Here is a 26,825-nt window from a genome sequence, read left to right as displayed (position 1 = left end):
TAAACCACAGATGGCATTTTAGAGCGAATCTTAAAAGACAATTACAAGCAGAGTTTGTGTGTGAGCTGTAATTTTATTGGCACGTTTACTTCTCCTTAATTCTCCAAGTCACTTTCATGTCTTCTTTAATGCCTACAGAAAAACTTGGAAACATTTTGGAGGTTTGAAGCAATATATGATCAAGGTATTTTCATACACATTTTTTTATGGCAGTTGTGATCATTGGTCATCTATCTTTTTCTAGAATTTACTGGAGTGGGTTGGCCCTTTAAATATTCTATAATTTTTAAAAGGGCAAACATCTTTTGAAGGGATATAAAGTTTTCCCAATCTGAGGGCTCTTTTTATTCTTTTTAAAAATAGAACCCAAGGATACTTTCTGTAAGGAGAGTGAGCCCTCTAGTGAAATAATGCTTGAAGACATTTGGTTATAATTTAACGTCTTTTTGTGTTACAGACACAACACACACACACACACCCCACATTGATGCTTTATTTTCATAGGATTAAGTCTTAGAATATCAGCTAGTTGATGCTAAGAGGGTTACTATGCTAATCCATAACTCTTGACCTTAGCTCCAAATCTGAAAAAAAAAAATTTAAATTATCCAATTCCACTATCAAATAAATAGATAAAAATGACCTAATTCCCTAATGTGGGGCTTTATCTCCTTCCATTTATCATAGACTGTGTAAAGCTATTCATGGGGCTGGACCTAAGCTCACTACCTAAGTCACAGGACTAAAAGATTCTCAGGGTAAAACACAAGTACATGTTTAGACAACAGAGATATTAAATTATTCCCTAAAATGAAATAAGTGAAGTTTCTAGGCTGGAACTTAAATGTCATTGTTCATGTTTATTTATAGCTGTACAACGTGTTCTGGCTATTTCTGGAGGTTTGGGGCCAGTCTAAATGGCTCTGCCTAGGCCTCTGTGAACCTTCCTTCCCTAACTCCAGAGTCACATGTTGGTAGCTGGTGCGGCTACTCAGCATACCAGGGGTAGCAGATTGGGGTTGCCTTAATAGTCTTGGATTTTAGAACCGGGATAATGAAGTTCTGGCTAACTGCCAAATAAATGCTTAATAATAAAAATCAAATAGATATGCATTCACCAGACAAAACAGATGACAGTTCACCCTTTTGAATAACAAATCCAACAATTCAAGAATACAGAAGAAAGGACAAGAAAGCAAACTATAAAAAGCAGCAGCAGTGTACTGCCATGTTAAGTCCTATTATATTGGTTTTGTTTTAATCTTACTCTCTGCTGCTTCACAGCTGACTCTCAGACCACACCTCTTGATAATTCTCCATGATTACTGATCATTTATTCACTGCTTGGATTGAGAGCCAAACACCAGAAAGGCCTCTGGTTAGTTTCTTCTCTGAGTCTTTAAAATAGCCAGTTTATTTTTATAGGCTAGTTTGAAGTACTTTTCACATTAAGCAACATCACCCATCACCCCTCTGTAGTATTTTTAGCATTCAGCAACTCCCTCTGCAGCCTTTGGGTCAGCCTTTCTCCATGTTTTCTGTAACTCCACGAATGATGATCTCCTAATGGGGCACGTTCTTCACTTCTTTTGTTTTCTCCCTTTCCCTCCCAAGTTGTGCTCTGTAGCTCTGTCTCAGCTTTGCCTTTGTTTCTCAGCTTTGGTTGTCCCTGCTGACTACTTTGAGCTGATCCAGGGTCAGAGAAAGTCTAGTGGGGACGTCACTGATTCTGCTGGTATCTAACAAGCTCCAGAATTGAGTGAAAACTTTTGCAAGTAAGTATTTGGAGGATCAGATTTATACATATTCAACAAGTTAACCAAACTGGATTTCTTTATAATGAGATTTTATACATGTACTTATTTCAATTCCAAATATTTATATGATGTTGCTTACACCAATTCTGCACAAAGACCTCTCTAGTGTCATGGTATCCTTTAAGTGCAAATACAGTAAGTTCAAAAGACAGGATGATTTATCTCCTGAACTAGTCTGTGAGTCCTAAAAGGGTGGCACAGTTTTTAATACTTTTGTTTTTTTTTTGAGACAGAGTCTTGCTGTCACCCAGGCTGGAGTACAGTGGCGCCATCTTGGCTCACTGCAACCTCTGCCTCCGGGGTTCAAGTGATTCTCCTGCCTCAGCCTCTTCCCCTGTAGCCGGGACTACAGGTGCGTGCCACCATGCCTGGCTAATTTTTTTGTGTTGTTAGTAGAGACAGGGCTTCACTGTGTTAGCCAGGATGGTCTTAATCTCCTGACCTCATGATCTGCCCACCTTGGTCTCCCAAAGAGCTGGGATTACAGATGTGAGCCACTGTGTCCAGCCTTTTAATATTATTTTGTATAGACCCATCACTGTGCCTTGGGCAAGGCAGGCACTTGATAAGCACTGGTTGGTTTAGGTTATTGATAACTCTCTAGAAATTGTAAGGGGGGAATATCACAATGCCAAATTTAAATGTACCACCCTTCTATATCTCTGGCAGAAAAGAAAACTATGTCACCCCTTTTGAAGGTTAAAAAAAAACCTAAACAATTATTCTTTTACTTTCATATTGCCTCCTACAGATTGTTTTGTTACTGAGAAAACATCTCTAAGCTGAAGATACTCACATGTCTCCACGCATGGTACTTGTGGCAGCTCCACTGTGAATGTACCCAGGTTTTCGGGCATGGATTTGAGCTAGAAAAGCCTTTTCAGAGGTTGGTGAGGGAACAAGATCCTCAAACTGAGTCCGTGAAAATTCAGAATCCACATTACTCTCTGTTTCACTCCCCACCTCTATCAGATACAATTGAAGACACATAAAAATTGTTAGATTTTTTAATGACCTGGAAATAAAAGAGTAGGCTCAACAAATCAACCTGTGCTGTGTAAAACTTTGATCAGTTATCATATATAAATCAAATACATTTTTACTTTTTCAACATTAAGAATTGATATTGACATGAATTACTCTAAAATCATTTGGTATACAGCATTTTTTAAATCTCAGAAATGTTACAAGAAATTTTTGCTGTCTTAGTAACTGACTTAACTCCTTAAAGCGTCTACTTTTCCCTTCTGTAAGAATCTTAACTGAAATTGTTACTTTTGCTTAGTATTACACTAATTTAAGAAACACGCACTAAAACATAACCCTAACCTTAAAATATTCACCTAAAATGCCTAAAATATGAACTTAAAATGTTAAGTGAATGCTATCACTTAATACTTTAAAGAATGATGAGTATAAGTTAACAGTACTTAAGACTTCCACGACAAGAATAACTTTGTACTCATCATTTGCTAGGGCAGTGGGTACCTGCCATTAATCATGATGTATTAACTGCTATCATTTTACTCTGTTTGGTAATCTTAATCTAAATTAGCAGCAACAATTTTCAATTGAGAGGCTTTAAGAGAGTTAAGTCCAGGATTTTTTTAATACCAACATTTTATTTCTTATAGTTGTAATCTCAGCAATAAGATCCCAGTCTAGCCAGACAAATCTCTTGTTAGGTCTTCCTTAAGGAATAGATGGAGATGTATTAGTAACTGGTAACATATTTATTTTTATATTCATACTGCTAAAGTTTTGAACATTATTTGCAGTATTAGGAGGATAAAAAGTCTCTTTAAATTTTACGCTATTTATTTCGGGACAGATCTATCTTCAGAGATATTGCAAAGGTAAATTTCAGTTTGAAGTTCAAATTCAAATGATTGAAATTCAATTTTGAAATTCAAATTCAAATGATCAGGCATTCCAAATTGATGAAATCTAAATAGATAATGACTGGTAATCCCAGCACTTTGGGAGGCTGAAGCAGGAGGATCGATTGAGCCCAGGAGTTCAAGCCACCCTGGGCAAAATAGCAACTCCCTATCTCCCAAAAAGAAAAAAAAAGTAAATAAAACATTTAACCCTATAAAATAACTTCAGCATCATGTTGTTTTTGATCACCATAGATGTTAACAGTGGCTGTCACTGGATTCTAGAATTGTAGGTAAATTTGAATATTTTTGGTTGTTCTTTTCTGCCTTTTTCAAACTTTCTACATATATTCACTAATAATATATGAATAAGTAAAATATAAACATTACTTAAGAAAATCTGAATAGGCCAGGCATAGTGGCTCATGTACTTTGGGAGGCTAACGCAGGAGGGTCACTTGAGGCCAGGATTTGAGACTAGCCTGAGCAACATAGCAAAGACTCTGCCTCCATGAAAACAAAAACAATTAGCCAGGCATGCTGGCATGTGCCTGTAGTCCTAGCCACTAGGGAGGCTGATGCAGAAGGATTGCTTGATCCCAGGCGTTTGACACTCCAGTGAGCTATGATGGTGCCATTGTACTTCAGCCTGGCAACACAAAGAGGCCCTGTCTCAAAAAACAAAACAAAAATTTAAAAAACCCTCAAATCTGAATAGACCAACAAAATATCACATAGAACTTTAAACAATCTTTTGATATTAGATAATAAGCAGATCTCTGAGAGGCCCCCTGCACTTATGGACCCCTCTGATGAGCAGACAAATGAGAGGGAATTGGGAACTCACCAGAATTCAGCTCTTTCACAAGAGAGGACATAGTGTTAGTGATGGAATCTGCAGCCACTAGCAAATCATTCCTTAAATTTCTTCTTGAACCTTCAGGGAAGAAGAAATAATTAAAAAAACCAAAGCCTTCCCTTAATCCTAAATTTTATGTTGTTGGTTTATCCTTCCCATTAATAACCTAAAGCAATAAAACTTCTAAGACTTCTTTTCAGAAGTACTTTGGTTCATTTCGTGAAACAACAACAACAACAATAACAACAACAACAACAACAACAAAACACTGCTCAGGGCAGTGGGTCCTGCAGTAAGAAGACATGGCTACTAATGGAGTCTCATATAATTGTTTGGTCCAAATGGGGACATTTTGAAAGTGAAAGAGAGCAGTATGAAGAAAACTGGCTGGCCTGGTAAAACTGGGATGGTCCCAAATAAACTAGTGTGTGGTCACCCTTATTAAGAATAATCCACACAGAGGAAAAGTTGAGTTTTTCCAAGAGAGCTGCGCCTTCCTAGCTGCTGTTATTATTCTTTCCCTTACCTGGTGGCTGAGCCCTTTAGATTCTGGTCTCTACTGAGACATGTGCTGTCTCCTATCCGGGTTCCTGGAGCTCTTCCTGCCAGTATAAGTAGTACTTGGGAATGGGGAACACATGCATTGAATGCCCTCAGAGTGTGAGAAAGGGGTGAGGATTCTTGTCTCTTCTGCCAAGACATGGGAAGATGAATGTCTTAGGTACTATGAATTGGAACTTAGACAATGTTTCTTTATGGCAAATAAAGATTATTATTTTGTTTTGGGTAAACAAATGGATGCTTGTGAGCCAGCCTGGGAGTAGAGAGAGTAAAGAGAGATATTTGCCATAACATCTTTGAGAAAAAAATGGTTCAAGATTCCAAATACCTAACTTACAAATGAACTTAGGTAGCCTGAGCTCTTTATAAGTTAAAGGTTGCCTATAGGCCACACTTCATTCTGTCATTTTTCAGAAAGTAATACTAACTAAAATAAAAAACATGTTTAAAATTTAAAAATCAGAGTAGTTAAGTAAAAACATTAATTATAATGTAAATCACAAATTGATTTTAAATATAGTAAATTTCTTTAAGATATGATTTAGAGAACGGATATTTTTATTTCTAAAAATTAAAATAAGTTATTTAGTGAATTACATCTTTAAAAACTCTTGAGTTATATTCAGTGCTTAGAAGAAAAAGTCCTAATATGGATCCTTCCTTTCCCTCATAAGAGAGTAGAGAATCCATCATTGTTTCTCACTAAAGTGCGTTAAGATTTTATCACTCCTCCACATGGATGAAAGTACCTGTTTCCTCACACTCTTGCTATCCCTGGATATTATGATGTTTCAAAATATTTTTTTAATCATCTAGGCAAAAAGTGATACTTATTAAAATTTTTATTTCTGCTATTATATCAGAGGTTGAACATCTTTTATATATTTATTGGCAATCTCTCTTTGTTCTTCTGTCTGTTCATGTCCTTCACTTGTTTTTGTTTTGGTGGTGTCTTTTTCTGATCTCTACATGCTTTTTGTATAACTGAAATTATGAAACTTGATTGACATATATGCTGGAAATGGCTTCCTTAAGACTGTTTTCTGTCTTTTGACTTTATGATTTGATTTTCTTTGCCTTAAAACCAGTGGTCAAACAAGTCTCTCTTTTCCTTAGATCTCTATATGAAGACTTTGAAGGATATTTATGATATATTGCTAATTTAAAGAAAATGCAAATTGTAGACTCTCAAATGCAATGTGTGATCCTATTTGTGTGGGGAAAAAAAGAGTATGTGTCTATAATCACATCCTTAAACATAACTATTTACACATAAGCAAAATGTTGAGAAGGATCAAACTGTTAATAGTGGTTAGTTCTGGGAATGAGAGTTGCTGGGTGAAGGTCTACAGAGCGATTTTTTTTCTTATTCTCTATAAATGTAAAAAGAGATAGTAATAAAAGGTTGTAAAAAGTGTTAAAAATATTTCTAAATTAATAAAGTTACTCTCCCCATCATGGGAGAGTGCTGGCTGGCATACCCATCCCTCTTTGGACTCCTCTAACAGCGGAGGCCTAACTCTGTAGCCCCACCTTGCAGAGGCAATGATTTAACTCTTTGGGGCATCTGAACAGGGAAACTTAAATGTCCTTCTTGGTTACCTCATTGCTAAAGAGCTGTAATTATCTATCTCAGTCTTGACTTTAATATAAAGAAAAAATAATATGAGACAAGAAAATCTCTAAGATTAAAAAAATGGATTACATTTATGAAGTTTTCTGGGGGTATTGGTAAACAGATTTTCTGTCTTTTGATGAACAAAGACTTACTGAAAAATAAAATAGGAACGAAAGCCAAAGGAAGGTAAAATGGTGAAGTGATAACAAATCAGTGTAGGGAGTTCCTCAAATGGCTGGCAGGCCAGGCTCTGACACCAGCCATGACAGGCCCTACAATAATCACATGTAGCTGATGACTCTTGACCACTCAACAGACCTTGATGATCTATTTGCCACATAAAAGCAGACTACAACAAGAAATAAAGCCACTTACTTTGTGCAAATGCTTCTTGTACATCTCCCCCGACCCCTGTGAGGGAGTCCTGCGGCGTGTGCGTCGGGGTGGAGCAGGTTGACACTGACCGGATGGGCATGGGAATTGGCCTGCTGATGGTGTGGCTGGGGGAGGAGCGGGGAGAGCCTGCCCCCTGAGTCTGGAGAGACAATGCAAGTCATTAATTTGCTTTCCCAAGAAAATGCCATATGTCATCCCCAATGCCTCAGTCGAATGTCAAAAACAGTGACAATGGAATTTCAAAGCAGGAGGAAATCCTAGGTAATTGAGTGCATAATTCTAAACCTAATTTGCAGGTGTAGATAATTTAGGACCTTACTGTATATAATCTGAAGTTTGGGTTAAATGTTGAAAGCTAAAAATATTAGTACAGCATTGCTCTACAGTATATGAGATGTGTGCCCATAAAATGAAGGCATTGTTAAATGCAGATAATTACAAGGTGTGGATACTTTCTCCTTGAAGGAAGGTCTCCGAGGAATAAGAAGACATTAAGGAGGAAGTTTAAAATACAAACTAGAAGACTATTTGCCATGTATGTTTTCTAAATTTTCAAACTGTCTGTACTAGCATTATCTTTAGAGGGTAAGAGTTTAAATCATGTCATGCAATATTGTGCATATTAAGTCTCAAATTAAGAATCAAATGAAGTGTTGTTTTGTCTCCATTTTACATTAAAATCTGATTTTGTCAAATTACTCAGTTACTCAGGGATTCCAATGGGGAAGAAGAAAAAGAAATCTTGTTTTTTTGGTATTATTTCCTGCAGGAAATGTCCTTCTTTTCTCCTATGGAAAAGCAGTATTCCAAGAGCACAATAAGAATAGTAGGGTTTAAAGACAAGTAGAGAAAAAAGTAGAAAACAACTAAAAGCACTACAGTTTTTGGCAGGAAACCATTCTGAGACTGTCACATCTTGAATCTGAAGGATATGTCTCTAAATAAGGTGCCTTGGAAACATTCTCCCTGATTTAATAATTAGTTGACAAAAGAAGTCAGTCACATGCATAAGAAAATGCAAGGAGACCCTTGAGTGCATACATAACAGATTAGGTGTTCATATCACTTCCATCCCAGTCTGTTTGCTGTGGTTGCTAGAGTGAGAATTCTTCTCCAGCAAGGCCCAGAGAGTCATCATTAACCTATTCAAATTCCTAAATGTGTGCCACCAGAGCAATGCTCTGGAATATTCCATATAGATCTTTCCTTTGGTTTCAGTGGCTTGTGGTTAAAATACACCACATCAATCCTGAAAAATGCCATGCTGTTAGCTCTCCAGGGCTCAGCATCACACATAATTGTTAAAGCCATAAACTGAGAAAAACTCAGAATTGAAAATGAAGCAAAACAGAACAGAGCACAGAAAATAACTCACGGGGTGCCCAATAGGCTGAGGATCCCATTCTTTCACTCTCAACGGTACCTTGTAATGGTCTGTCCAGGCCCAAGGAAGAGAACTTTGCCTGGTTGCGATGCTTTTGCAGCCTGCTCCCCTCAAGGCCTGCTCAGGGAGGGGTCTAGTTTCCCCCAGCAAACTCTGGAAGCTCAGCCCCATTACCTTGAAACCTTCTGCTTCTAAGCTACAACTGCATCCTTGACCTTCCCATGCCAATAATAAATAATTTCACATTTACGTTGAGCTTTATGATGTTCAAAGGGTTTTCACATCCACTCTCACTGATTTCTCTCCATGGCCCTGGGAAGTATGCATCGTTACTCTAAATGTGAAGTTATGGAGCCCAGTGCTCAGAGAGGTGAAAATAATTGCTTTATCAGGAGATGGAGCCAGAGCAGTACGGCTGGGGCTGACCCCAGGGGCTCTGAGTGCCCTCTGCTGTGGTAACCTTGAGGGCCATGGCTGACAACAAGTCCCTCAATGGAAACAGATGCTGGTCAGCTGTCCTGAGCTCTTCCTACCCTGGCAATTCTTCTTGTAAATCCTTTTCAAGGCAGAGCCCTCAGCAAGTCTCCTGAGCCTTTTGTCTCTGTCCTTTTTATGAAGGGACCAATCACAGCTGGGAGTGGAGGCTAGAGAAGGGAAGTTGGACAGAATGGTTATTAAGAAGTAGGATTCTCTTGGCTACCAGTGTGGGTTACCTTCTCACCCCTGGGAACCCAGATTGCCTTCCATGGTAGAAAGTTCACAATGATAATACAATCCCACTTTTTTATGTAATTCAGTGTAAAAGCACTTTTATATACATTGCTTTGTTTCATTTTCCTAGTACAGTGATACAACAGGTAATACCTTATATTTGAATAGCAATTTGTAGTCCATAAAGCACTTTAACCCCTAATAATTCATGCAATCCTCTTAACAACCATATGAGGTATCATTATTCCCATTTTATATGTTAGCAAACTGAGGCTCAGAGGAGATAACTGGATTATCCAAGGTTTCTGAGCAAGAGAATGGGAGAGAAAATAGACCCCCAGTCTTTAGACTCCATGACCAAGGCTTTGCCATGCCCATTCTAAGGACCACGGGCACTGTGACCAGCCATCATATGCTTCCGTCTGTGCTTCACTAGTATAGAAAGGTTCAAGCAGCCTGAAAAGGGAAAAGGTGCAGGGCACAGACCCACTATGACTACCCTGTGGTGCTGGGGCAGAGTCCTAGGGCTTCCTCCTGCTGGGCCAGGCAACACCTTTTAGTTGCTGGATTACAGAAAATGTGTGTGGGTGCTCAGGGTGGTGTAATGGCCTTTGGACTGTTTATCAATTGGTACAGAAGTACAGGCCTACAATCTCTTATCTGTAATTTTGAAAGCCAAAAAAGCTCTGACAAAGTCTGGTCATTCCATAATGAATTTGGTCTTAATGGACATGAGGCAACTGATATGATACATGCATCATACTGCTTTTCAAAACCAGAAAAATTCTAAATTCTGGAATATATCTGGATCCAGGGATTTGAGATATGGGACTATGGACCATATTTCATTACTTTAATGGCTGTCATGGGGCTGGTGCACCAGCCCTGCTTAGACCTCTTGTATTAGGTTCTCCAGGGTGCTGGGGGCTCCTCCCTCTAGGCAGCATTTGTAAGAAGACTCATATGTCTGGCCCTTCTGCCTTCTTTTCTGTGAGCCTCTCCCCATCTCCTAGTGCACTGGGTTATTCTGCTAACTCCTGTAGGTCTGAGGCATGCCCCACCCTACCTTCTCACTGCTCAGTGCCTGATCTCAAAGGCAACTTTTGCTACTCCTTTCTGTTGGCTTTTTTCAAAACTCCTATTAGTTGTTCTGCATTAAGGAGAAAATAATTGACTCTAGTTGTGTATTAAGGGAAAAACAGCTGACTGAATCTAAATTACACCAATGTGTGAATGTTGAATAGCAATCTCCCAAAGGAATCTCTAAATGGTGCAATTTTGTGCAGTTTGATTATGTGAAGAATTTAGGTGGAAGCTCATGTGTTGAAAAGTAGAATCAGCTGCATCTTTCCCACAAGTGGCAACTCCCAAGTCACATCCAGCCTTTACCCAGACTTTTGGCAGTAGGACTCTGACACCCGGGGTGATCACAGCCTTATCGCTCCATGTCAGAACACTGTCCAGTTAGAAGCATAGCATCTTCCTAGTGCCTACCCACTTTGAGGAATGCCATTTCTGCCCTTCCTTTTTGTTCTTTTCTTGTAGGAACACTAGGAAAAGGCCATGGCCTCATGGCATTGGAGCAGATCAGTGCTGATGTCACTGAGTTTCAGTTTCACAGGAAATGACCCCTGTGGAATGGTGACCTCCAGCCTGGTCACAAGGCACAGTTGTCTGCGAACAACTGTAAAAGAGGTAGAGAGAATAATCTGTGAATATCCTTTCCTGGAAATTACTCAGTGATTAATGGAGCAAAGACTTAAGGGAAAATGGTCCATGCAGATCAATATTTAGAGCTAAAATTCTCAAGGAGAGAGTTGATTTATGGAAGAAGGAAAACATATATCACACTTGGCAAATTTAAAATAGCTCACTTCCTGGAGGATAAATGAAAAATTAATTTCTATGCACCATCCTCCAAGTCCACTCAACTTGCTGTTGTATCAATTTTTTTAAAAGTCTGACAAGATTCATACATTTTCTGATATTTTCCAGGAAATATTTTGGTTTCTGTTCACCACCAGAAATGAGGAATGCCTCACAGAAAGGAGCAAATGTCTAACTGTTGAATTAGGACACCCTGGTGAAACAGCAGAGAATTATATGTTCCCCTCCCTGCTAGATCTGAAAAGTCTGCCTCAGTTTGGCTGAGAATGCAGTCTGGTCATGCCTGGTTGCACCTAGCAGCCTGGGAAGGTGCAGCAAAGCAGTGTTTAGCAGCATTCAACCCTCTTTTCATCTTTTCTTCCAATATAAATTCACTGACTATCGTCACATTGATGATAATTTTTATAACCAGCCTTTTTAAAGTAGTCATTATGTATAGAGTGTCGTGAGGGTATACAAGAGGTGATTAATTCTGACTGTTCAGGTAGGAGGCATCATTTGACTTGGGTTTTAACAGTGAAGATTTCCAGGCAGAAATGAGAAAGTATGGAAGAAGAGAAGAGCAGAGCATCCTGGGCCTTGGAATACCAGGAGCAAGGCATGTGAAATCTGAGGGGTATTGTGGAGAGGGTGGGAAGGCCAGTGTGGCTTTAGTGCCAGGCTGGCTGCTGGGCATAGAGAGAAATGAGACTAGAAGAGAGAGAGGGGCAGGTCTGGGGACCTCCAGGGTAGACTTTATTCTGAACCAGAGAGTCATCTTCCAAGGTTTTTAAGCAATAAAATAATATTTACTTACTTAGAAATAATTATAATAGTCAATTTTAAAAAGAGATAGTCTGGGAGGGTATTTTTTGAATATGGATGATCATCTTTATGTTGCAGTTGATCCTTTATGAGGGCAAATTATCCCTCTCTCTCCCTTTTGACTGATTCATGACTGCATAGAATTCCCACCAGAGAGGATAAGCAAGGAAAATCCAGGAAGGTGAGGCCCAAGCTGATTACTTCTGGCCTGCTTATATATTCCATAATGTGTTTAGAAGAAGTAGAAACCTCATGACTACAATTTTATGACTTAATTGGAGCATCCAGTTATAAACAGAGAGGAGAATAAGAGTAAGAGATGGAATTTGGAATGATGCTTGACTTTTCTTCCCCATCTAATTAGAACAATTATATTACTTAACATAATACCAATATATAGACATTATCTTTACAAATAAGGAATAATTTGATCCCAAAGTTTAAAAAAATTAATTCTTATTGTAAATTTGAAAAAAAGTCCTGCAAGTTAACAGAAACTTAGTTTTATCCTTGACTAAATTTATACCCTTTACTAATCACCTGTCTCATATAAAAATGTTTATAGATAAAACTTTCAGAAAAAATCTCAAATGTTTCATTGCACTCAAATAGAACATCTGCCACTGGCGCCCTTCACTATATTGGCTGTTTAATATATCTACTCAAAGTTTGGGGCAAGCTACACTCTGTAGATATTAGTATATCTAGGATCACATCTGATGCAGAAGTAGGAAAATATAAACTTATTGAACTTGTCTGTCACTTTCTCTAAAATAAAAATGACTCTGTGTTTTCTACTGCTCAAAGCAATTACAAGAGATCTGAACAAATTCAAAGTCTTTTTCAAATTTCTTTCCCTGATGGAGACACTATTAATCAACTGTAAGGAAAAGAAGTGAACGTGTGCGTGTGTGTGTGTGTGTGTGTGTGTGTATGTAAAATATGGATCAAATTTGAAAAGTTTATATATACCCCGTGTATGTATACCTATATACATATATTCATACTTATAGCTGACATATATTTTACAAAGTGCTTTCACATCCAGTATCTTTCAAAATCTATACAATAATCCTATTAGCCATGGATAATCAGTCATTTGAAATTAATTACCATGAAAGTTAAGTAGCTGTGAGCAAAGATCTGAGACCACTGAAATTCAGGTCTAATTCCAGTAACTTTGCTAAGAAAACTAGTACTGAGACTTTAGTTTCTGGAGTCAAAGTCAGGTTACTCATTTGCAGACTGGTACATAATATTTGGAACTGGAAGTGTACCAGAAACTCTGGAACCTCTTGGTACTGCAATTATACCCCAGATGCCTTCATTATTAAATGTTTTATGAGTGTTCTTTTTATGATTCCTTCAATAAATCTTAAAGATACACAAAGAAGAAAGAGGGTAGGATAACTTCAATTCAAGTTTTGTAAAAAATATTTATTGCTTGTGATATCATAATCATCACATTATATTACAGGCACTAGTTTTTAAAATTCATGTTCTCTCCTCGAGAGGGATAAATTCATGCATTACCTCTAACAAGAAACAACGTAAGTAGAAATTATATATGCCAGTATAATAAAACACTGCATTGAACCACACAGACTTATGATAAAGCAAGTAGAGTTGTTAAATCAAGCTCAGTTTGTTGTGTGGGCGTGTTCTAAGTTTGGTTTTACAAAGATAATGTCCCCAAAGGGGAAACACTCATAAATAAAAACAGAATTTAGAAGCAGATTCCAGCCTAAAACCTCTAAATTCTCTCCTTAGATCATGTTTTACCATGAGAAGTCTCTATTCGGACAGCGTTTGTTTATTTCCTTGCAGAACTGCCTCTATAGGGCTGGGATTGATAAGGTTCTGCTTTTAATTTTGACTGAGGTCAGTATAAGAAACAGCCACATGAAATTTATGACTGTTTGTTTTCCTTTTTTATTATATACAACTCCTATAAAGCTCCCAGTGAAGACTTTCTTTCATATTTTATGCCAACAGAAGTTTTGTTCCCCTGAGAAGTGGTATTTCTGTACTGATAAAACCATCGATTGTATTTTTTTTTTGCTTCATTGCCAGAATGTGCAAAGTAACATCCTTGTCCCTTAAAATTAGCATGTTCATATTTTCTTTTCTTTAGTTTTTGATTTTTCTGTTTCAATTTTATGAAGTCACTGTTTATATCTTTTATTGTAAGCTGCCTCAGGTCCTTTTTGAAAAGAGGCTTGTGTATAAAAGCAAAAAGATGAATGAGCAAAATAGACAAACTCTGCCACCACCCAGATGATGCACTGCTGACAGCTGGGTGATGTGGGCCCATTGCCCTTATGTACCTACACCGCAGTACCCACTGTTGGCCCTTTGAGATACAGAAGCTGCTGAGAGGCTCGGTGGAGAGAAGCTGGAAGGTGAGGGGGCAGTGGTGCCACCTTGGGGTCATTGCCACAGTTTGGCTCTGTGGATCCATCTGTTTACAAAATTCCTGGTCCACAGGAGCCTTTCAAGATTGTGCTGCCTGGGAAATGGCCGGGATGCTATCCCCAAGGGAAGTGGCTAAAGCAAGGCTGATGACTACAGGATGAGTGCCCTCTCTCTCTGCTTGGAGGAGGAAGGTTATAATTGAACCTTATTCCCTTTTTCTATGCACATGCTCAGTAAGAGACAGGAAAGAAAAGAAGCCATTTGCAAAGAAAAGTATCATGAGGAAGGCATTTTTCTTTACCATGATCTAAGTGTATTGGAAATACAATAGCAATACCCCATGTATGCATTCATGGGCAATTATACAGGCTGTAAATGTTATGTGTCCTTTACCCAGGGAGACTGTCTCCTGTTAAAATTTGACTTTAATTTAATAAAGTAATTTTTTTCACAAAATACAAAATAATGTAATACAGTATCTTTATTGTCTGACATTACAGATTGATTTTACACTTTCCTTTTTTTACAGACCATGGGGATGAAGGGTAAAAATGTGTCCAGCATTTTCCAAACATTCTATGTTACACACAAACACACATAATGAATAATAGAAAAGAGCATACAGAAGAAATGAAAGATACGTTGAAATTGGACAGGCTGTGGTTCTAATTGATCCAAGGAAATAATGTGAAACTTTTCAATAATGCTAGTGAGTGGGATATATTGTCATACACAGCGTGGTACATGTACCTGAAATTAAAGTTGCTTTTATTTTGCTTCTATTTAATTTAATTTGATTTGCTTTTTTTTTTTTTTTTTTTTTTCTTGAGTATGCTGCTCCCCCTGCTGGCTCTTAAGCCTGACCACAGGCTTAGACACAGCTCCAGTTTAGGCTAAAAAGTCACAATGCCCCTATTTCCATTAAAAAAAAAAAAGTCTGTAATGACTCTCTGATCTCTCCGAGCAGAAAGGTTCTTGGTGCTAAGAAAAAAGCTGATAATTACTTTTTAAAAAGAAATTATTATCAACAAATAGTAAGGATTCTGTTTTGGGGAAGAGCCAAAAAAATGGGAAGCAAACAGTCAGTTACAGAGTACATACAGTCTTTCTCCCACGAGATTGAACACATTTTGTGAGCCATGGGGAACAAGCCTCAATAATTGTGTGATTAAAAGGGATTTAATTGCCCGATTTTTATAATTGCCCGTTTTCAGTAAAATGAAACCTGAACTGAATACTCACAGACAGAGTGAGAGGGTGTAGAGGGTAGCTTCTGAGTGCTGTAGGTTTTGGGATGACATGAACCTCAGTGTATCTCTAGTGACTGTGGCGAGTGTCTCTCTATTAAGAGAATGGTCTGATCAACAACTTGAAAAGCATTAGACTGGTTTGAAATGTATACCGTTGGTGATCTAAAATGTTTCCGATAAATGACAATTTGTTCCCTTTTCTAAAAGAAGTCATATAGTTCCTTTGATGCTGAAAGTAGTGATAGTTATAAAAAATGCTAATTTTATATATCTCAATTCAAGCACTACATTGAAAAAGAAGCAAATTAGTATGATTTTTTTCTCTTTCCAAACTGAAGCATGAACATACATTAGAGCAAAAGCAATGAGAAAACCGCAGGTCGGCAGGCCCCTCCACTGTTAGTTAAGACCTGCAGTAGGGGACATAACTTACTCCCTGCTTCAGTTCTTCTTCCTACAGAAAGATTGAATCAATAACAGTTAGATTACCCAGGGTTCCAGTAAGAGCATGTACACAGTGTGAAGGAACGCAAGATGGGGAAACATCAACACAGCTTTGATGGCAGGTCCAGGCCTCTGCCACCTCAGTGACTATCACTCCAAGTCTACTTGGTTATTTGAGACTATAGGCCCATCTCTTTTCTCTGCATGTACAACCATTTTTCAACACAATCCATCTCTCCATCCTGATATGTGTATATCTTGATACAAAGGCAGTACTCTGTTAGGCTAGGTTAATACCAACATGGCTGGTGATGAATAGACTTCTATCCCATAGAGAAAGAGTCATAGCTATGGTGACAGAAGCAATAGGAACATAGGGGGCAGTTTTCAGAGCTTCCTGTCATTCACTGAGGGGAAGAATTGTTTCAGTCCTTTTCATTTGGTATATGTGGAAAGGGAAGCAGAAAGAGCTTTTTTGGGTTATTAAATAATAGGCCAGAAACAGCAGCAGGTTATGATTATCTAGTCCTGTCTTGTCCAAGATAGATCAACAAAAATTGAATTTTACACTTTACATGTCTAATTTACTGAAACGTCAATTTTGTTGAGTAAAGATAAAGTATTCCCAATACCAATTGTTAAAGAGGACACTGATGGAGGGAAAAGCTGACTAAGGAATAAAACAAAGTAAGGAAAACAAAAGAAAGGTCACAAGAACAGCGACTGGGACTTGGTAGCTTTCAAAAAAATTTGTAAAAAAAAAAAATGAAAGAAGGAAAGAAGGAGAAATCAAGAAAGAAGCAAAAAAAATGAAGAAAAAGTAAAGTAAAAAGAGGTAAAGAAAGACAAAACAGAGAAAGAAAGGACAGACAAAATAAAAACAACAAATGTTGGTGTGTTGGGGCTGTGAGAGATCAATGGACTGAAAGTTGGGAGACCCTGTCTCACAAGTGAGCTGACCTTGGGTCTTCCCTTCATCGTTCTCCTGTCAGAAGTTTCATGTCCTGCGTGTGGCAGGGCACAGCTCCAATCCATACTGGTTCATCCTTGTTTATATCAGGCAGGATGATCACATGGCACTGATCACATAGGCTGACTGTAGACCTGTGGCCATAATTTGCCTGCTTTTGACCTGAACTGCAATTTAATGTATATTGAAGAAGGGAATAAGGCTTTGCTAAAAGAAGAATGCCACTTCCCAATGAGAGAAATAGATTACAGCACTCTCCAGAAAACTTCTATAAATCATCTTATTAAACATTTTACCTACAGAAGAGTAAGATGTTCTCATTTAGAGTTTATATTTGAAATCACTAAAAATCATGTGACTTACTGATAAAGTACACTAATAGAATAAAATATTGTACTGATTTTAACACTCACTTCTCTTAATATAATCAGAATTGCTGAAGGCTACTAAATATAAAATATTTCTAAATAAATTAAGTTTTATTACTTGCAGACATAAAGAAACTGGAAATAAGCCAAGAAGTCCCATGAAGGCCCTCAGCAGTCTGGTTTCAGGAAATAGATAAGAATGTTTTCTATTACTGACAGCTACTACCAGACTAGTCTAAGAAACTGTGCTACATTTGAGTTTGAAACAACATGTTGAGGGAAATCACATACAGTGACTGGAAAAACCATTGCACATTATGTGCAAACATTTTCACAAGTGACATGGAAAATAAGCTTAGGAAAAATTCATTTGGCAGGTCTTACCTTTAGCAGCTTCATGAGACCCTCTAACTGGACCATTAGCTCTCTCCGGCTCTCCTGGAGAGCAGACATTCTCTGTTCCAGCTCATCTTTGCGCTGTCTAAGAAAGAAGCAGCTGATATCAGAAGTGGCATGCAACTCTCTGAGCTAATCACATTCCCATTTTTGGGGGACTTGTGGACTATCAGGAAAAGGGCATCTCTGGGTCTCTGACACGGTTACCCAGCAGGGAACTGTTGTCAAATGAATGAACAATTACAGTTGGAGGTGTTTCTTTTCTTTGTTAGCAGTCATACTGCAATTAAACAGAATTAAAGTCCTTTTAGACATTTTGTTTCCTTTAGACCTTTCTAGTCTGAATTGATCAACCATTGAGAATGAAATATTTTCTGAATGTTTACTATGCAGTGGGCCCTGTGATGTGCCATGGGGTCCCTTGAGACAAACAAAAACCAAATTGTCACCGAAAAAGGCAAATCCTCTAGAGTCTCCAAATCTAAGAACCCTTTTGCAAATTTACAGGAAGCATTAATTCCCTTAGTACTTGAAAATATCATTTAGAAAAGCACATTTGAAATCCTCAGCACCCAATGAGGTGTCTCTCAGATGTCACATATTAATAGCACATAGATACAGTCCATCTAAATTTTTTGGTTTGAGTTTGGTTTCATAAAGTGAAGTCAGAATAAAGGCATTTCTACATACTTGTTCTACAAGTGAAGATGATATATGAGGTTCATGCTTAATTTTGTTTTGTTTTACAGACCTTTTATTAAACTGTCAGCAAGAATGAAAACAACTAAGGACAATCTATACTCTATCATTTATGATGACAGTAAGAGGCACCAAAAACATCCTTAAAGGGGGAAAGCAATGAAACAGTATGATGAGGAATGTTAATGATTCACACTTCTGAAGTATTTGTATACTTTTCAAATAAAGTTCAAACCCATTATTGAATATCATTACGTAATAAGTAATACATATAATTTTCCCCTTGCCCAAAAGATTTCAGTTTGAGTTTGAAATATTCATACTTATATATTAAAACTGCATGGAAACTTTAAACATGTATGTATTAATGTATAAATGGATATGGTTAGTCTCAATGATAGACATCATATTAAATGAAACTATGACAATAAATCTGCAATGAAAAACTGATGATATAAAAATGTCACAGTGAGCTAGGTCAACGACTTATCCAATTGAGACATTTTGTGAGAGGATAGGTTAGAGATATAAATGACAGATTTCTATTTTTTTCTTTTCTTTTTAGAGAAAAGGTCTCACTCTATTGCCTATGCTGGAGTACAGTGGCATAATCATAGCTGATTGAAACCTCGATCTCCTGGGTTCAAGCAATCTTTTGCCATCAGCCTCACAAGTAGCTGATACTACAGGCATGTACCACCATGCCTGACTAATTTTTTTTTTTCTGTAGAGATGGGTTCTCACTATGTTGCCCAGGCTGGTCTTGAACTCCTGGCCTCAAGAACTCCTCTTGCCTCAGCCTCCCAAAGCACTGGGGGACATTTCTAACTTGTTTTCTTATATGTTTCTTCTATAATGAATTATGAATTTGAAATTTATAAACATTTCTCAATTCTTTTTGAATAAATTTATATTTTTAACTATTATTGCCACTTATAGCTTACTCTTGAAGCAATCCTTTTTCAATTTCCTTTAAAATTGCTTATTTTCTGAATCCAGAAGGTGAGAAGCATTATAGTTTTATATGTTTTAGTGGTATCTTATTTTAGTCTTTGTCTTCCTGGGCTGAAGCCTTGCCTCATTCAAGAATATTTCTCAGTGACAAATCCACGAGGTGTTCTTTTTTGTTTTCTGTTTTTGACCTTGTCTATGTATGCTGTTCCAAGTACATTCACAGTAGTCCTTGGTACAGGAGTAGACAGTGTTTCTGATTTTTTTTCCAGTTCTCTTCTTGATACTGTGCTGTAATTTTTGGCCCCTTGTCCACAGAAGCACTTTGGGAAGAGGGTTAAAGCAACCTTCTAAAACTGTAGGTGAGAAATACTAAGAGAAGCATTTAAAAACTATCCGAGAATGTGGGAACATTAACGGGTATTATTAGATTGGTGCAAAAGTAATTGTGTTTTTTTTTTTGCCATTGAAAGTAATGGCAAATAATTTAGAATTAGTCAACACTAAAAAAAACTAATTGAACATTTATCTTATGATAGTAATCTCTTAAAAATATGACACTGAATTCAATTAAAATTCATTCAAGAATGTCTTCATTCAATCTTCTCTATAAGTGTTTCTACCAGTGTTTCCCAAAGGTAGGTATAATAACAACTCTGGTGTAATCTCCACCATTCCAAGGAGAATGAGAAAATAAGAGTGGATAGTGATCTTCCTGTCCTAACATACATGTATTCATTTCTAATAAAGTGCCTTTATTCTGAAATTCTGTCGGATTGTTTCTAATTTGTATGTGTGTTAAAACCTACTTTCTTGTAGAACAGTGTTAGAACAATTGTCAAAATTTTAATATGGGTTTATATTAAATAACCTATATCGATATTAACTTTCCTGAATTGAAGATGGTATCATGGTTACAAGATAATTTTTTTTCTTAGGAAATATATACATAAATTACACATAATTATACAAAATTTTTTCTAAGAAAAAAATTCTCATTATAAATCATATATAAACATATACACTTAGTGAAAGGTATATCTGCAACTTCTATTTAACTTCTGTGAATCTCAGTTTCCCTACGTGTTAAAGGAGTACAATAATAGTGTCTATCTCCTAGTTATAGCAATTAAATGGGACAGTATATGTAGAGTTAGCATGCAGCAAAGTGTCAGATTAGCACGCAGAAATGCCTATCATTCCTATTCATTGTCAATTCTGGGCTATGACCCAGCTTTTAGTTTTCTTGTGGCAAAAGTAAAAAGGGAAAGGGAAACATGATCATTTAGAAAGTTCATTTTGGTTTTAAGACAAAAATGAAAGTATGCATTAATGAAAAACAAAACACTGCTGTGCTTAGGTGTTAAAGTGTCTGAAGAGCAGAACTATGATAGAACCTCCAGAAACACCCATGCAATCCACAGGAACTTGATAAAATCCAAACATAGTCATAAAGAACTTGTTTCATTTCGTCTTTCTGTATGGAGGAAGAAAACGGGACTAATTCTGATAAGGGCCTCTGTGAAGAGGCATCTGTACTTACTATAAAAAATATGACTCAAAGTTATAGATATACCTGGAATATACTTGGCACCCAAACTGAAAGATGAAAAGAATGTAATACTTTCTAACTAAAGGTGCCTTGTGAAAGAGCAGTATATTTATATGAGGGAATGCCTTTGAATTTATTTTTGTGTTGTCTGCCACATAAATACACTTGAGTACCAGCCTTATTCAAGGTATGCTATGAAGCTAATCTGAAATGGAGCCCACAGCAAGATTTTCATTTTGCAGCGTGGGATTAGTATGAGAACCACAATTCTTTTCCAAGGCCTGCTACTCCCTAGCTTCTGACTCTGAGAAGTGCACTGAAATGCAGTGGTAGGATCTGATTGAGGCAGGAGAATAGGATCCAGAGGCAGCGAACCTAAGGCTGATTTGAAAGGACTTTGCAGAACTGAATCAAAAGGAAAACCTCGCCTTTTCACCCTGAAGTCACAAAAGGATGAGAGGCTACTCCCTTTGTACTGTGAGGCAGATGAAAAATGGAAGGTACCTCTGACTGGTCCCCTCCTGCAACCAATCAAATGTTTGCACAGGATGCAACTTAGAAACTTCACTTCAGCCTCTGATTAGTCGCCTCCTGCAACCAATCAAACTGGTCCTGGGCCAAGTCCTTGTTTACATAGGGTGTGCCCAAGTAACCAATGGGAAACCGCTACAGGGTATTTAAACCCAGAAAACGCTGTAACCAGGGTTTTTTTTTTGAGCCATTTAAGGGAGCTAGCTTCTACTCTGTGGGGTGTACCTTCGTTTCAATAAATATGTCCTTTTTTGCTTCATTCTTTTGTGCGTTGTTTATGCATTTTGCCCAATTCTTTGTTCAAAACGCCAAGATCCTGGACAACTTCATAGTCAAGGCCCTTCGCTGGTAACAAGATGACTTCTACAGTTCCTTCTAACTCAAGTAGTTTATGATGACAGACTAAACAAGACTAGGCTTTTATGTTCCTTTACAGTACAAGAAGGTATGATGTCTATTTTTAAAGCTCTGAATACAAAGATATTAGAAACCAAGACTTAAAGAAAATCAGACTCATTTTATGAGTTAGGGGTACATTTTAAAATTAAAAAACCTATGATGTTTATTTAACTGATTATTTCTAAAAAGAGCTGAGATGTTGTTTTTGATCTAAAGAACACTGCTGGCTGGGCACGGTGGCACACGCCTGTAGTCCAGCACTTTGGGAGGCTGAGGCAGGTGGATCACCTGAGGTCAGGAGTTCATGGCCAGCCTGACTAACATGGCGAAATCTGTCTCTACTGAATACAAAAAAAATTAGCTGGATGTGGTGGCACATGCCTGCAATCCAAGCTACTTGGGAGGCTGAGACAGGAGAATCGCTTCTACCTGGGAGGTGGAGTTACCGTGAGCCTAGATTGCACCATTGCAGCCTGGGCAACAAGAGCGAAATTCTGTCACAAACAAACACCATTGCTTTTCCCTGTGTCAAATGAAAGAACAAAATTTAAACAGCTTCTCTTTAAATCCCCCCAAATCAGCGAATAGGTGTGTGCTATGAAAGAAACAAACTAACCCCAGCAGCTAAGGTAGCTGAAGTCTATTTTCTGGCTAGACCCTGCTAGACTTTCTCAAAGATCTCAAGCATATATATCCCCTGAGATGACATCGGAGCCCTCTCTTACCTGAGGAGCCGGAGTTCTGCCAGCAGGGTGGGGTTTTGCTGTGCCTTCTCTGGCGTGGGCTGAGAAGCTTGTTCGTGCTCTAGGCGAAGTCTCTGGATCTCCTGTAAGATTTCTCTTGGGAGAGAGGAGGAAGGTGAGAAACCAAGGTTAGTTAACGTTGAGGACACTAACATCAGAGCAGATCAAGGCCACCAGAGCAAAGAAAGAAGGGATCATACTACGTTTAGGAGCAGAAATGACCTTTAACCAACAGATTCCTGGTGTTTAAGAGGCTTTGACTGTAGCTAGGTGGATGCTGTGGGTGAGGGAAAGATTGACTTCATCTCCAGTACATCCAAACCTTGAAGCTTCTGCCGCATGTGGTTGAGTTAAATCACCAGGACCCAGTCATTTCTCTAGCAAGTAATTTAATGCAGGGGTAATATGTCCAACTTTGAAAAGTGTGCTGCTTAAGAGACAAAAATACATCTTCCTATTATTTGTGATCATACTCTGACACCATAAAGTACCTGCAGGTACCAAGTAAGAGGAGCCTGGAGGGAAAATAAGGATAAATGGGGCTCATTTCACAAAACTAAATAACCTTATTCTGTCACCAAGAGGGGACTTCTCATTGAATTTATCTAAGAAACTCCCAGTTGGACAAAATTCTTTCTCTTTTTTTTCTTAAATCTCTCAGCCTTAATAGAGCTCAGGAAAGGCCATCTTAAAGGAAAGTGCTCTTAAAAAGATTCATTGTAATTGAGTCTGTGACATAGAGTGCTATTGGTGTGACCTCTGTTGGGGGTGAGATATGTCAGTTAACTACTGATGTCAGAGCCTGGGCTTCCCTGCATTTGAGTGAGCATTAGGCTAGCCATAAAGGATATGTGACCTGGCAAAGCAAATTACCCGTAAGCGAGTCAGAAGCCATTAAGCAGGGTTATAAGTCATGTATTCTTGGGAGCTGGGGGTGTCGGTTTCCTACTCAACAAAATGCACTGGAGCCAGTAAGACAGAGCAAAGCACTGAGAATAAAAGGTGAACTTGGTGTACAAAAAAGTGGCTTTCTATTTTGGAAGGCTAATTTAAAATTGTCTCCCTCACAAAACCCTCAGAATCAAGAGGCTAATGACTAGTGAATCCTTATACCTTTCATGGGTGTGGTAAGAAGATGGAACTGTAATTCAGTGGGGTTTTCAATCTTTTTTTTCCCTCCTCTTTGGGATTCCATGGGAGAATCCTTTCTTTAAAAGAAATATACCATGGACACCCAATATGTCAGACAGTTTAAGAGGAGGCTGGCAGGATTAAAGAAATGAGGACAAGTCCCTGTGTTGCTGGCCCCTGCTCTCCCCTCCCAGGTACCCCTGAAGAGCCCTCAGGATACCACAGAGCTCAGCCTGAAGATGAGTGCAGTGGGATTTCCAAGATTTCCTCCAGGGCTAGCACCCTAATATTCTATGATTCCTGCTATTTTTGTTGATTCTAAAACCAGAAATACAACAGAGCTATTTAGTCCAAGGAAGGAAAAGAGAGCAGCAGCTCTGGTTAAGAAAACATAAAGAAGAGATGTAACATGCATTGAGTAGTTAGTCTGTACCTGGGAACTCTGCTGTCTTCTTTAATATTATTTTATTTCATTCTATAACAGTTCTATTATATATAGGTACCATTATTATCTCTGTTTAATGAATGAGAGAATCAAGGGACATATCAGTTAAAAGATTTCCCCAAGTTCAATGACAAGTAGGTGGTAGAGGTGATGTGAATCCAGGCTGGCTAGCCCCAACGCCCACATATATCAGCCTGCCTCAGTCTTCTGGTTCTTGCTTTGACAGTTCTAGCCAAGACAGGCTGTGACCTATGCAATATAATTTGAAGATTCCACTTATTCCGAATACTAACCCTGACTGGCTTCACCAAAGGTGCTATGAGGAACCATTATCTTCTAAAGATCATTGCTGAAATGTCTGTGGATTACCTAGGGTAAACAGAGTCGTTAAATGAAGTGAGGAACTCTATTTGACCCTTAAGTTCACAGATCTGATTACTGGGTTGTCATCTTAGAGACCTGGGTTCCCTGGGTGGGTTTCCATAGTGTAGTAGTATTACCTGAAGGAGCTTTTGACCCTGGGATATCTAGAGAGCACCAGGCTGCTGGCTCAGAGAGAGGAGCTCAGGATGGACTTGCTGCTCATCAGAGGTGGGCTGGGGAGCTCTAGAATCCACAAAATAACTCAGGGACAGAATGAATGTCTCTGCTATCTTTCTCACTCCTATTTCTTCTCTCTTTAGTCCTTAAAGACATGCATTTACAGAGTGTGATCCAAAAATGTTCAGGAAACAAGCAACAGGAGTGATATTAAGGCATGGCCAGGGTTGTTGGGACCTTCATGGTGCTTCCTGCCGATTCTGGAATCAGAAATAGACAGACCCACATGGAGGCAGATATTCCTGTGGCATTTCCTCAAAAGAAGTCTTGCTTTCCCTGAGTGAAAGCAGAGTATTGGAAGGGAAAACAAAGTGCTCTGAAGACGTGGAAGAGTAGGTTAATTAACACTGCAACTGAGATAAGATATTCGTGGGCTTGTGAATTTTTATGTTAGTCTTTTCTTTCCAAGAAGGGATGTAGGCGTGATGCTGGAGCTTGTGCAAACTCTGGTCAGGGTTGACTTCCTTTTGATAGTCCACAAGGTCCCTTTTGACCTTGATGTTTTATCCCTTATTCCCAACTCCCAACCTCTGGCTTTTCTCTTTGTATTAGGACAGATGGATAGGAGGAAGGAAAGAACAAGAGAGTGAAAGAAAAGAGGACTGCTAGTAAAATCTGAGTTGTGTGAAGGTGGTTGTTGGAAAGTCTGGAATCCCTAATGGAAACTTTAGAAATGAGTAACAGAATCTCGTAAATTAACATTTCAACACTATTTTACCTTTTCTCTAATCACCTTCTTTTTGGGTTCCTTTATTTTTATTTCTGGAACCATCTATCTAACATAGTTCCTCATTACTTCCCACCAGCTTCTAATCAATCCCTTGTAAATGCAACCTGCATATTTAGTGAGCTATTTTGCCACAAACATGTGGACATTCTGTCACTTGCCTGACCACTGCTGTCCATCGTGACAGGATAGAATTAAAATTCTTCGGTCTGGCATACAAGTCTCATATACTGATGTTTTCATTTATTCTTCATTTTGATCCCTCAGTGTTAGCCTTGCAAGTGTCTTGTTGCTTTTCTCAAAGTCTATGTGTATTTTTACCTGCAATTCTATCTCCCAACTTTCACTGCAACATTTCACTGTCCTGAAATGTCCTAAAAATTCACCTTTCCAGGTGCAGTGGCTTAATGCCTGTAATCTTAGCACTTTGGGAGGCCAAAGCAGGTGGATCACAAGGTTAGGAGTTCAAGACCAGTCTGGCCAAGACGGTGAAACCCCGTCTCTACTAAAAATACAAAATTAGCTAGACGTGGTGGTGTGTGCCTGTAATCCCAACTACTAGGGAGGCTGAGGCAGGACAATGGCTTGAACTGTGGGGGGCGGAGGTTGCAATGAGCTGAGATTTTGCCACTGCAAATTTTGCCTGGGTGACAGAGTGAGGCTCCGTCTCAAAAACAAAAACAAAAACAAGAAACAGACAAAATAATCTCACTTTCTTTGTGAAGTTTCCCTACACAACCTAGACCACAGTGATGGTGAAGTGGGTCATGTTGGGGAAAAAGAGTAGAAATAACACCTCACTTTAAAATTTTCATTTGTAGAATGAGGATGATAACAGTCACTATGTCTACCTTAAATAGTTGTTCTGAGGATGAAATGAAACTATATTTGAAAACATGTACTTCAAATATATTTTGAGGTTGTTCTTATTCTCGCTCCAACCTCTGAAAATAAAAACCCAGGTTTCTTGCTGCTGCCACCTGGAAGCTGTGATCATGTTATTAATCTCAGCTGTAGTCCCTTCCCCACTGAATGGCTCCGTGCTTGTCAGCAATCATAATATGTTTTAGAGAAAAGGGACTAAGGGATCGAGAAGGGAGTATGGAATGATGTCTGGTAGAAACTCCAAATGAATGGACTACATAGAAGCTAAGTCCTTCTTCAGAAAATGGCCTCAACTCTGGGTTAGTCCATTCAGCCTCAAGCTGGTGTAGCCTTCCAGTAGCAGATGAAATGGTTTTATCACTTCTTTCCTCCTTTCTTTAGCTCTTTCTGTTGCCTTTATTA

The 26,825-nt window shown here is 38.4% G+C and overlaps 1 protein-coding gene across 46 annotated transcripts in view; it reads right to left on the bottom strand.

Moving 5' to 3' along the window:
- Positions 1–26,825, bottom strand: part of DTNA (dystrobrevin alpha) — a 384,739-nt gene that overhangs the window by 9,097 nt on the left and 348,817 nt on the right. For 42 of the 46 annotated variants that reach the window (XM_035270852.3, XM_078347963.1, XM_078347966.1 and 39 more), the window contains 5 exons: positions 22,618–22,731; positions 17,749–17,845; positions 7,111–7,270; positions 4,545–4,634; positions 2,614–2,782 (listed from right to left, as the gene is read on the bottom strand). In XM_035270852.3, the coding sequence (XP_035126743.1) occupies positions 2,614–2,782; positions 4,545–4,634; positions 7,111–7,270; positions 17,749–17,845; positions 22,618–22,731 (630 nt within the window). Of the gene's footprint in view, positions 1–2,613; positions 2,783–4,544; positions 4,635–7,110; positions 7,271–14,795; positions 16,037–17,748; positions 17,846–22,617; positions 22,732–26,825 lie in introns of those variants that run through there. The other 4 variants (XM_054244116.2, XM_054244115.2, XM_078347976.1 and 1 more) reach the window with 2 other exon arrangements.

This window comes from Callithrix jacchus, chromosome 13, assembly GCF_049354715.1.
Source record: "Callithrix jacchus isolate 240 chromosome 13, calJac240_pri, whole genome shotgun sequence".
Classification (NCBI taxonomy): domain Eukaryota; kingdom Metazoa; phylum Chordata; class Mammalia; order Primates; family Cebidae; genus Callithrix; species Callithrix jacchus.
The sequence above is the reverse complement of the archived record's forward strand: the minus strand, read 5'-3'. Positions and strand labels throughout refer to the sequence as shown.